Raw genomic sequence first — 13,560 nt, forward strand, 5'->3', positions numbered from 1 at the left:
GCTATACACCTGCGGTCGATTTAGAGACTAGGGTCGCCGGAAGGAGCGTTCGTCTGCAGTCGATTCAGAGGCAAGGACGGGACAACCAAGGCGAAGATCGAAGACAAGGCCGGAGCATGCGGCATGGAGATCAGGTATTCTTCCTCCTACTCTTTACGTGTCTCTTACTTTTATATGATTTACATTGCATGTGTTGCGTTAGCAAAAAAACATTTTCAAAACACACACATCACTGTCAAAATAGGAAAGTAGGGGCAACTGTAGACACCGAGTCGGAGGACCTGTGACGAAAACCTGTAACAAAGCGGTCGAAGCGGTTGGTTCCGGAAAAATTTTAAAAAAAAAGAGAGAAGAAAAATATATAATAAGAAAAAGAAAGAAAGAAAAAGTCAACGGAAATCACGGTCGTCAAGTGGACGGCTCGCGAGCGCTCAGCGACGTGGTGCGAGCGCCTAGCGGCAGCCGACGTGTGTCCGACGACAGTTGGACGCACGCCCGGCAGTGCGGGTCGTGCGCTCGACGTCTGCGGGGCGCGCACGTCCGGCGGCGCGCGCTCGACGACCGTTGGGCGCGCGCGCCCGATAGCGCGGGCGCACGCCCGACGGCCGCTGGGCGCGCACGCCCGGCAGCCGTCGGGCGAACGCCCAACATCAGTTGGGCGCGCGCGCCCAACCATGTTGGGCGTTCGCCCAACTAATGTTGGGCATTCGCCCAACATAAGTTGGGCGTCCGCCCAACTAGGTTGGGCGTTCGCCCAACCTGTTTTGGGCGACGCCCAATCTTAGTTGGGCGTCGCCCAAAACTTTCCGGGACCCGTTGCCTATTTAAGGCACGGATCCCCATGCAATTGAGAAGGGGGGATTGAGGAGAGCTTCTCACACTAGAACATTTTCTAGAGAGAGAAAGTTGATTTTTTTGGGAGAAAACATTTTTTTTCCTAAAAATTGAAAATCTCCAAAAAGTTAAATATTTTATCAAAAACATAAAAAACACCGAAAAATCACAACTCGTGGAATCGACCGACTTCGACTGTCAGATACCGAACTTGAGGTATTATCCGAGGACTAGACTCGTTTTATTTTATTTTATTTATTTATTTTTATGTTATAATTTTATTTATTTAGTTATTTATTTATTTATCACGTTTTATTTAATTTTTCGTATTTATTTAATTTTCGTCTCGTATTAGATAAACGTTCGGTTTTGTTTTTAAAATAAAAACCTCGTTTTAATATCCCAATACGAACCGTGATCCGATTCAAATGTAGTTCGGGTATTAAAAACGTTGTAATTATAAGTTTTAAAAAAAATTTCTAAATAACGTTTTAAATAAAAAAAACATCGTTTAAGAACCTCCGTTATAGACTATGATCCATTTTTGGTAGTTCGGAGCTCCAAAACGATAGAATAGATCTAATTTAAGGTGTTTGAATAAATCTGGAAAGTTGTGGACTGTTTCTGTAATTCTTCTTTTTCGTCACTAAAGGCTGTTTACCGACGGATTTTCCGTGGTAAATCTGCTGGAATGTAAAAAATGCTGTTTTGGTCCCTCTTTCTCAACTTTTAGACCTTTGGTCCTTTATATATATATGTATATTTATGTAACACATACTTTCAAGCTATTTTTAAATACTTTGTACATATAGTTATTTAATGTGTTTATATATTATTAATTTGATTTAATAAAAGTATATGTATATATATATATATAGATTTTCCTTTTTATTCATTTAAACTAGACATATTTGGGCATTTTGGGGTCAAAAGCTAATTTCTCATTATTTGGGGATATTATTATCGTTTTTATCTGTTAATCAAAGTCTTTATTGTTTATCTTTTAAATATATATGTATAGTATCATTTCTATCAAAAATATGTATACATATACTTTTCTCCTTTTCCTTTCAAATTTCTTATATATATATTATTTGGGAAAATGTTTTGATGGGTTGAATTTGAGATTCAATTTATCATTTGTTGTTATTATATTCAAGTAAGGTAATTGAGTGAAAAAAGGGAAAATAAATCACAAAAAAGAGAGTTTAATTGGTTGGTTTAAATTAAAGCTTTTCTAGATGTTCTTAAAGTATAAATAATGTTTTCTTGACATTTTTAAACCATTTCTTAAAACATCACGTTTTAAAACCTTAATTCGTTCCAACGACGGATTAAGCGAACCTTGTAATTAAAATTGTTTTTAGTTGTAAATAATAGAGTTTTTGAATTGTTTTCCTAAATGGTTTTTGAACAAAATAAATTGACTTGTATGCTTAATCACGTTTTCTTGTTAAAACTTTTATCTCGATATTTTCGAACGCTCGAGTCGTTCCAACGGCGATTCGAGTGAACGTCATTAAACGGGGTTTTGAAACGTACCTAAATCGTTCCAACGGCGATTAAGATACGAACCATGTAAATAAACTCGTTTTTGGGAAGTGAGTTTAGTTTAGAGTTAGTGTATAATACGAAGCATAAATCACATTGTAAACAAATCAATTCTTCTCCCCCCTCTCTCTCCTATGTATTTTGAGCTGATGTAAATGGGTGATTCTTTACCAAAATGGCTTTCAATAATATATGCTCAAAACGGTTTTCAAAACGAGAAAGAAAAGGTTTCAAATGAATTTTAAACTTAAAGAAATATGCGATTAGTCCGTTATCGCCTAACACGTTGAGTAGGAGGCCGGTGGTTCATAACCGGGCGATGTCGGGGTGCCTAGTAGCCTTTCTCCGGAAAGGAGCTAGCCTTCTCGGCTCGTACCTAAGTTTCCCGAACCCTCACCGGTCTCCCGCAAGGGATCGGTGTTCATTTTCCCATTCGTGGGTGGCGACTCTTCCATACTCCGAGCTCCGATCCTGTCGAGCAGCTTGATTCCATGATTGGTTGCTTTCGGCGCCAATCACCGCTTACATCGCCATGAGGTGTCCACCCCCCGGTCCGCCCGGGAGATTAGGCCGTGGCACCTCGTCTAACAGCGGGACGCTACTGCCGCTGAGGCAGCAACGCCTTGCTGCTTGCTGCTGCCCTACGGCAGCAGCTGTTGCTATAGGGTCGGGCTGATTAAATCAGCCCGACCCGATCAGTGGTACCGTTTTAAAAGTTGTTTTAAACAGGCCCGTTTTAAATATATATAATATATATATGAATATGTTTCAGAATACAAAAGGTTTTATTTGATTATCAAAATAAATTTATTTAAAAGCTTGTTTTACCTAAATATTTGATATAAGTAATTCAAAGCGTTAAATGAATTATACGAATAAATTGGAATATGCATAATACTGATTTTGTACAGGTTATATTAATCTAATACGTACTTGTTACGATTTGATTAGATTGAATATAAAGGATACAAAATTAACAAGATTAAAATTGGATGTAAATTAATTTAAGTTGTTAATTTGATTAACTCAAATATTACATAAATAGTTTGTGTAATCAACCAATTAAATTTAATTTAATTGAGTCTTTGCATGTTTGGCGTTATGGACATATTGGACCCTCAATAATAGTTATTCAGTCTTTTGGTATCTCAAAATAGGACCTGTGAGTCTTGCCTTCTCTTACTCTCTATTGTATTTCTCTTCTCATCCAAATCCCTTCAAATAAATTGAAGTTTCTTAGAAATTGAATATTGTTGTAATTCAAGGCGCCAAGGAGAAGACGGGGGACCCAAAGAGAAATATGTAATAGTTAGTATTTCCCTAGGGTTGACCCTTTATTCCGTTTCTGGCTCAACGGAATAAACTTAGAAATATGTCCATAATTGTCAATGTTGAATGTATGAGTGTCTGATGTATGCTAAAGCAAATCAAGACTAGGTTAGATTATGAGATTTAAATAAAATCTGTCACTAATTAAAAGTTAAGTAAATAAGCAAGTTATTAAAATCGGTTGCCCCTCCCTAATATTATAATTCAGCCGGCAGTACTTGGGGCCTTTGGGTTGTTGAGCAAACTCAAGCTCGGGGTCTTATGGTAATACCTGAATTATTGAAAATCGTGGGGTAATGCTTAAATTAGGATAGAATAATTGGATGAGCAAACTCATGTTGTTCTAACCTAATGGGCAATATGGTTGGGATTGATAAACGACACATATCAGTTACTAATGTGGTTAGTAACCCAACAACCTAGAAGTCACATGTTTGATGTGATTGATTACATGAATCTACCTAATGAATAAAACTAGCTTGTTGAGCAAACTCAAGGTGAAATTTTAGGAGTTAGGATTCTGGCTCACTAAAGGGTTTGTGAATATCTCTCGAATTAATATAGAGGGTTATTAATTTGGTAAAATAGTGGGAGCAATTTAAAAATATAAAAGACCAACATATTTAAATTGAAAAATGAATTAAACAAATGAATAACATCCGTCACTTTTTCTCAATCTCAGGTTACAAACAAATCGTACTCTAAAAATAATCATGTCAAAAACCGATCTAAGAAATATCCTTACCGATAACAAATTGAATGGTTCAAACTTCGTCGACTGGTTTCGTAACCTCAAAATTGTTTTGAAGTTCGAAAAGATAGGGTATGTATTGGATACATCGATAGCCACTGTTCTGGCCGATGATGCACCTATTGAAGAGATTGATGCCTATCAGAAGCATCGATCTGATGATGAACACACGGGGTGCATCATACTTGCATCAATGACACCGGATCTGCAAAGGCAACATGAGGAGATGGATGCCTATTCTATTGTCATGCACTTGAAAGAGCTGTTCGGGAAACAGACTTATTGTGAACGTTTTGAAATATCAAAACTGTTGTTTCGCTGCAGGATGCAAAAGGGCACATCTGTTATGACACATTGTGTCAAGATGATTGGCTATATCACCAAACTTTCTAGTATTAGCTTTCCGATGGATCATGAACTAAGTGTCGACTTACTTATTACGTCCCTCCCATAAAGTTATTCCCAGTTCACCATGAACTACCAGACGAATGACTTACAGACCTCTCTTGAAGATCTCGCCAATATGCTCAAGACTGTTGAGCCCAACATGAAGAAAGATAAGGTGATACCCGCTCTTGTAATTGAGGGATCAAAGAAGAGGAAAGGGAATTTTCCCAATCCAAAATATCCCAAGAAGAACAAGGGAGGCAAGCCAGCCCAAGCCAAAGGAAAGCAAGTCAAGAAGCCCAAAGGGGAATTCCACTTCTGTGGTAAAGATGGGCATTGGAGGAGAAATTGCAAAGAGTACCTAGCTTCTCTCAAGAAGGGAAAGGACGGTGCTTCAACTTCTGGTATGTTCTATATTGAAATTAACTCAATTTCACAGTCTGAATCTTCGGTATTGGATACCGAATGTGGATCTCATATTTGTATGAATATGCAGGAACTAAAGCAGACTAAGGACTTGAAGAAAGGAGACGTGAATCTGTGAGTTGGAAATGGTGTAAGGGTTGACGCGCTCGCGATTGGACATTATGATCTACATCTACCATCAGGACTTGTAATAGAATTAAGGAACTGTTGATATGTTCCAGAGATGTCTCGTAACATTATTTCTATTAGCTGCCTAGTTGATGATAGTTTTCATGTTTCAATTAAGAACAATAATTGTGAATTTTATAGAAACAACATTTTCTATTTTTCAGGAATATCATTGAATGGTATTTACATTTTGAATGATAAGATTTCTACTTTCACAATTGATACCAAAAGACTTAGACTAGATAATTCAACTTACTTGTGACATTGTCATTTAGGCCATATAAACCAGAGACGCATGCTTAAGCTACATCAAGATGGGCTTATAGACTCAATTGATTGTGAATCAATGGGAACATGTGAGTCATGTTTAAAAGGAAAAATGACAAAGACACCCTTTAGCAATAAAGGTCAGCGTGTATCAGACACTCTAGGATTAATACATTCAGATGTATGTGGTCCTATGTTAGTCCAAGCAAGAGGAGGATTCAGATACTTCATTAGCTTCATAGATGATCATACTAGATATGGTTATATCTATTTGATGAAGCACAAGTCATAAGCTTTTGAGAAATTCAAATGCTTTAAGAATGAAGTTGAAAATCAAACCGGAAAGACTATTAAAATACTTCGATCCGATCGGGGTGGGGAATACCTTTCAGAAGAATTTATGAATTATCTAAATGAATGTGGAATATGCTCACAATGGATGCCTCCTTATACACCACAACACAATGGTGTGTCAGAGAGGAGAAATCGAACCTTATTGGATATGGTACGATCTATGATGAGTACCGCATCTCTTCCGAAATCATTTTGGGGCTATGCCTTAGAAACTGCCCTATTTACCTTGAACCGAGTTCCAACCAAATCCAGTTCCACACCATTCGAACTGTTCGTTGGTAGAAAACCCATCTTCTCCTTCATGAGAATATGAGGATGTTCAGCATACGTCAAACGCATTGTGTCAGATAAATTAGATCCCAAATCTGACAAGTGTTTCTTCATAGGATACCCAAAAGAAACTGTGGGGTATTACTTTTATCATCCAGATGATAAAAAAAAGTAATAGTATCCAAACACGCAGTGTTTCTACAGAAAGAGTTTCTGGAAGAAACACAAAATGGAAGCGTAATCGAACTTAAGGAAGTTCAAGAGGGATCGCATGCTGAAACCGCGGAAGAGGAAGTTGAACCCGAACCTGTTCCGTCTTCGTCTCGGCTAATTTACTTTATTTCTTACTCTCTCTTTGATCTCGTATCGATTTCTGTTAGAGGCAGTCATTGCGATTGCTATATTTTAAGGTTGATTACTGATTAGTTTTGTTTTCTGTGTTGAACAAAAACGTTCGTTGCTCATGGATTGAATTTAAGAAGTTGTGGGCACTTCGTTTGCAACCATAGATAGTTCTTCACAAAAGGTATTTCATTCTATCCCTCTTTATATGAAATAACAATTAACATATCTTGGAAAAAGAAAATAGATAAAATTTTATTATTCCGCTACGCCTAGGCTTGTCTATTTTCCTACAAAGGATTGGTCCTTTAAATTAGATGATGTAAGGTATGAAATTTTGTCCAGTTCAGGAACTAGTGGTTGATAAGGTTGGATTTGATTGTTATGTCTGAGGGCAATATATGGAGTTTCTTATGTAAGGTATATCATGAAAAACAATAAAACACTTATCCAGATCCCAACAAATGATGCATTGACGCTCAAGTCAATTTAAATATTTAGAGAGAGTAATAATATGTTGCCTATTTTGTCGAGGGAGTTGAACCCTGTTATATAGGAGTGGGGACTCATAGTCTAATTATGAGAAAAAAATTGACTATGCATTTGATTAGGAATTTGAACCAATATTTTCAGCCTTTCTTATTTATTTGGTGGTACCTTTGCATGCTAATAATTCCTATTCAAGGACATACCCTTTAAATCGACATAATGGAGGTAGAAGCTTTAAGAAGTGTGGATGGGATATTCGGCCAACATATGTAGTGGATTTATTAGTTTCGTTCATTGAATTTAACTTTTCATAAGAAAAAAGAAATAAAAAAATCTTTTCATATGTAATGAATTGATCAAACTTTCTTTTTAATGATCCCATTGATTGATCTACTAGATACAGAAAATAATTTTTTCTAAAAGATTCATCTTGTGACTTTCTATCTTCTGAAGAAGTATTTTAATTATTGTTTGGAGACAAAACTTGAAATTATAGACAAATATTAATTATCAATTCAGAAAAATAAATCAGAAGAAGAAGAAGAATGTCAAATTGAGTTTTGTAAAGAATAATAAATATATTGGAAATGCTAATTCCCTAGGGATCATAACCCTCTATTTATAGAGATAACCTAATTATTACAATTATTATTCTGTCTATCATAAAATTAGGATATTACAACCGAATCTATATGCATATCTAGGCTTATACTCATTATATATGCCTCATGTCTATAAACTAAATTATCACTTGACGGATTAGTACATAATAATCCATAATTTACAATATTATACATGTAAAGCCCACATTATGGATTTTAATCCAATAGAATATCGACGCCTCTTGTCAACAAAATGTCAATGTTATTGGGTTGGGAGGTGTCATGCGCGATCATAGAGCTTTCTCAATGCTTTTGCCTATCCCCAAGTTGGTGCTTTTATGCCTCGTATAGTTGAGGCTTTGTGTCTTCAACAGGGGATTCACTTCTTAAGGGATGGAAATTTTTCTAGAGTAGTGATGAGAATGGATGTGAGAGTTGTGGTGGATGCTTTTACGATCTAATGCTAGAGACTTATTGGAGTTTGTGGTCATTATTGAGTCCTATAAGTGACTACTCTCTTCATGTAACGATGTCTTGTTTTCTCTAAATGGACATCCAACCAAGTGCTTGTCATTGCTCATGTTCCTTTGTCTTTTTCTACGCCGCCTATTGATACACGCATATTTGACAAGATTTAATTGGAATGACATTCATGGAAAAGATTAGAATCAGAAGAAGTTTATAGAAAATTATGTTGCAAACCAGCCTTTTATGACATTAGAGGAAAATCTAAGTAAACAATTACGTGTAAGGGTCGATAGGTCTACAACAGTCCAGAATCAGATATTTTGATAGGTTATGATTTTATACGTGGATTTATGAGAGAGAGAGAGAGAGAAGAAGTGGTTTACAACTAGCAGCAACTTTCTAACTTGTAATCATTACTTTTTGTATTTAATGACTAATATTAGTTTAAAGCTTAGATTGAACAGTTGTTTTACTTTTTATCCTTTTGACCTAGAAGATTTTTATGTTAGTATAAGTAGTACATTTTCTGTTTGGTGAGGCATTCATTGTCTTCTACTTCCAACCTTTAATATTTTTGGGAGCTTTTAACCCAGTAAAGCACTTTGTTGAAAGAAATCTGCATGTTCCCTTTTGACCATGAGGGAGTATACTGATAACAAGTCTAGGCAGCTTAGGCTGGTGGTTGTAAGTGTTTCTACCCTAATTAATGAAAGAATGTTTATCTTAAATTGTTGTTTGAATGTGCATTTATCTCATAGAGTTGATCACTCTATATTTTAATATGATGAAATGATGCGAGAGTGCTTTTATCATATGGATTTGCCTTCTTACTTGCTTATTCATGGATGGAGATGAAAGTGATGAGTAATAAGGGTTTTTACTAAGTGAAATGCTTCATCTTTTTCTACCCTCTTTCAATATCATTCGTCTAGCTATTTAGGGTAATTTATCACTTAGTTTCATTCTCAATCCCAAAGGAATATGACATTTGGCTTACTCTTACTACATCTGACCTAGTACACTTGCTAGCATCACTATTTTCCACACCGCCTATATATTGGTATTCTATACCTTTATTTTTTCTCTTTTGCTCTCTAATTTAAACTTTTTGAAATAATGTAGTTGATTTTTTAGCTTTTAAATAAAAATCATAATTAGTTATAAAATTACAATTAATTTTATTTTTTTTTTTAAAAGTTGTGCGCAATGGACTTATATTAAACAAAAGAAGATTACATTAAAGAGAAAGAAAAACTCCCAACTCACCTCACCCATGTGATTCGAACTCATGACCTCTACAGTCATAGATAAGCTCTCAACCAACAAAATATATCTTAGATCCCAGTTTATACACCTCAATTCATAAATTCTAAACCCTACAAAATATATCATAGACCCTAATTTATACACTTCAATCTTTAATATATTAAAAATAATAATTTACTTAATTTGACATAATTGAATTATTAGTTGATATAATAATTTATATTTTACATAATAATGAATATATCTGAGAGGAGGAGGGAAAACCTTAAAAAGGAAGTTTGTCTTTCTTCTCCTCTTCTCATCTATGTTGTAATTTTCGATCATACATGGTTTTTGTCTTGTTTCTAATAACAAGTTTTGTTTTGTCTTGTTTCTGATAACAAGTTTTGTTTTGTTTTGTATTGTTTTGCTTCATGGCGTCGTCAAGTAGTATCGAGACTATGTATACCAATTTGAGTCTAGAGGAAGATATAAGTATTCTGATTGATGATAGAGATCTCAATTCTGAGCAGGTGGATCTAAGATGGTGTGTGGTTGGTAGATTCCTCTCTGATGTCCGAAACCCGCTTATGAGGAGAATAAGATGACCAACTAGAGATGGGTTTTGGGCAGAATTTCACTATGAGAGAATAAAAAGATTTTGTTTTGTATGTGGTTTTTTAGACCATACAGATTTCTCATGTCCAAAAATTTATAATTCGATTGATGGAGAAGTTGAAAAGCTTTATGGCTCCCATATGCTTGTTCAGACCGGAAGCAAGCAATCCAATAAAGGTGCAAAATGGTTGGTTATTGAGGTCCGGTCAGACATCATCGGCGGTGATCAAGGAGTGGTGGTGGAGCATGGTGGTAAGATCCAAAAGAAAACTCTCATATTTAGTTGCATTAATAATGAGACTAATGTCGACATTTTAGTAGAATAATTAATATGGCAGTTGATTATGAATGAGGAGTAAATCATGGATCAGTTACTACAGAAAATGTTGAACAAACTCTCATATTTAGTGGCATTAATTGTGAGACTAATGGCAACATTAATGGAACAATTAATAGGGCAGTTAATTATGAAGGAAGCGTAATTCATGGGTCAGTTACTAGGGAAATGACCAAAACGGTTGAACAAACTTCCATATTTAGTGGCATTAATCGTGAGACTAATGGCGACAGTAATGGAATAATTAATATGACAGTTGCTTATGAAGGAGGCATAAATCATGGGTTAAAACATGAGTCTAGAGAAGATATTGTGGTTATGAAAGTAAAACGTAGAAGGAAAGAAGATGTTTTAAATGATGGGGGAGGCAGTTTCAAATAATAGTCTAATTGTGGATCCAAAAAATAGGTTTCAGGTGGGCTCTGCTGGACAGGCCCACCCATCATCATGAGTCTATTAGCCTAGAACTGTCGTGGACTGGGCAACCCACGAGCAGTTGGCGGTTTAATAGATCTTGTCCAAACTTACAAACTATTTATTATTTTTCGTTCTTGTATTGCTGAAAATTTTTCGGTTAAGAAAGGTGAAACTATTGGTATTCGAGAGGCTCTTAGGTGGATCAAACTCAAGGATTTGGACGGTGTGGAGGTGGGGTCAGATGAGCTGCCAGTAGTTGAGCATATTCATCAAGCATAGTTTCGTTCTTCTTATGGTTCAATTATAGATGATTATAAAAGTCTTATTTCTAGTATCAATGGCATTTCTGTCATATTTACAGGTCGTTCTACGAATGGAGTGGCTCATGCTTTAGCTAAGTCTTCGCATTCTTTGTCAAAACTTGTGGAGTGAGATACTGTCCCTCCTAATTTTATTTTACATTCCTTGTATGTTGATTCCGTTTAATGAAATTTATTTTTCTTTAAAAAAATTTATTTATTTATTTTATTTATTTGAGGAAATTTGTGCTTATTTTTTTAATAATGAAGAATGATAAAGTAAATATTGAATAGGTTAGGGCAATTAGATTGGGCTTTGGGCCAAATGGATGAATCCCGGTAGGCATCCAAACAAAGGAAAGGGTATCCTAATGATATCAGACATTTTACTACTTTCTTTCTTCGGATTCCCAAACAAACAAAAAAAAATCTAAAATACAACACAGAAATGTACAGATACCATCAATCTGTCTTGTATATAATTAGAACCATCTGATCCCAAAATACCCTCAAACAGCCATGGTCGAATCACTAGCCCTGATGGAGAAGATGGAGTTAGAGGGTCCAAGTCCGATGGCGGAGTTGCCGAGTTTAGAAGGAGCGGAAGAGATTCTAGGTTACAAGTTCGAGAATAACAGGTTACTAGAGGAGGCATTTACTGATTCTTCGTTTCCAGATAAAGGTTTTAGTTATGAGAGGTTAGAGTATATTGGAGATTCAGTTCTCAACTTCTCTTTACAGAGGAACACTTTTTCCAGTATCCAGATTTATCACCCGGTGCTCTCACCCGACTCTGAGCTGCTAATATTGATACTGAAAAGCTCACACGTGTCGCCTTCAAACATGGATTCCACCGCTTTTTGCGTCACAACAAACCTCTTCTTGAGGATCAAGTAATAATCCTCTTTTCTTTTCCTTTTCCACTACTGTTTTTATTTCTTAAGTTGTTTGTTTCGATTTTGCTTCTTTTGCAATTTCCTGGAGTTCAATTTGATTTTTTTTTTCGTTAAAACATTTGTTGTTTTTGGTCAAGGTACTAACATAGTGATATTTTTTAATCTTTAAAAAAATTACCAATTTAGGTTATTGAAACCGCGGAAAGTGAAATTAGAATTTAAACATACTAATATGAATGACATGTATCATGATCCCTATATTGATAGCCCATATTGTACCTTTATTTTATTTTTTTAAAAAGCATTATTGATATTATTAATTATTTCACGATATTTCTATAATTTTATTTTTCTCAAATTTAGAAATATCGTTATTTATTTATTTATTTATTTTCTTGAGAAAGAGGGTCTCCTGTCATTTTCCTTTTATGTATATATGTATGTTATTTGGAAGGAGATTATAACCTCATTTAGGATTGTAAAATATTTTTCTGCAACAAAATGCTATTTTTTTTAGTTGTTGAAGAAAGTGGAAAATATATAGGTATTTAAATTTAGAAATAAATGAATGAAATGAGAAAATGGGCTTATTAAATTAAAGGCATCCATAAATCTTGATTTGTCAAGTTTGTTGTTGATGAAGATATTTTGTTTACTGTATTTGATTTGATATAAGTAAAAAAGAAATAATAGTTAAAAAAAACAGATAGAAAATTCTCAGAAGCAATAAAGGAGTATCTATTGCATTCTAATGGATTAGTTGACGTGCCAAAGGTGCTTGCGGACATAGTTGAATCAACAGTTGGAGCTGTTTTCATTGATACAAATTATTGTCTTGATAGTGTTTGGAAGGTAGGTAATTTCACTATCTCTACTGTTTTGTGTTTTGGTACCTATGTATGTATATTGATTTCTTGGATTGGTGTTAATTAGGTGTTCAAAGATGTGTTGGAACCCATAATTAGTAGGGAAACAGTAAAGATACACCCAGTGACAGAACTATATGAAGAATGTCAGAAGAGGAATTTGAAAGTTAAATTTGTGGATTCTTGGAGAAAAAGCATAGCTTTTCATGTCTTGATTGAAGATAAGCTTGTTGGAAGAGCTACTTATGGTTTCAAGAAAGATATTGCATACAATAGAGCTGCCAAGGATGCTTTGGACAATATTCGATTTTTATTCACCCAATCCTCTTCTTCTTAGTATTATTTCCTTTTTTCATTATGTCTTCATTTTCATCTATCTATCCCATACTTCATTTCTCTACTCATTCTTTAATTCAAACAAATACCTTTAACCTTCATATTACTAACTCTTTCATAAAAATTATTCTCTAACAATATGCTTACTATGTTCATGAAAAACTTGATTACATGCTATATAAATTACAAATTTCATTGTCGCACTAAAGAGAAATTAAAACGGTAATGGAGACACTAATGATTTTGTGACTGTGGCTTGCTTTTTCGATTTCCAACTGATTAAAGATCCTATTAGCATAACGCAATAC

At 35.0% G+C, this 13,560-nt stretch overlaps 1 protein-coding gene across 1 annotated transcript; it reads left to right on the forward strand.

The window, feature by feature from the left end:
* Positions 1-11,673: 11,673 nt before the first annotated feature.
* On the forward strand, positions 11,674-13,353 carry LOC136229762 (ribonuclease 3-like protein 3). The gene is made up of 4 exons (XM_066018656.1): positions 11,674-11,911; positions 11,953-12,047; positions 12,825-12,902; positions 12,984-13,353. The coding sequence occupies exons 1-4, from the start codon at positions 11,674-11,676 to the stop codon at positions 13,251-13,253; spliced, it is 681 nt and encodes a 226-aa protein (XP_065874728.1). The 3' UTR covers positions 13,254-13,353.
* The last annotated feature ends 207 nt before the right edge of the window (positions 13,354-13,560 follow it).

The sequence above is a fragment of the Euphorbia lathyris genome, chromosome 5 (genome assembly GCF_963576675.1).
Source record: "Euphorbia lathyris chromosome 5, ddEupLath1.1, whole genome shotgun sequence".
NCBI lineage: Eukaryota > Viridiplantae > Streptophyta > Magnoliopsida > Malpighiales > Euphorbiaceae > Euphorbia > Euphorbia lathyris.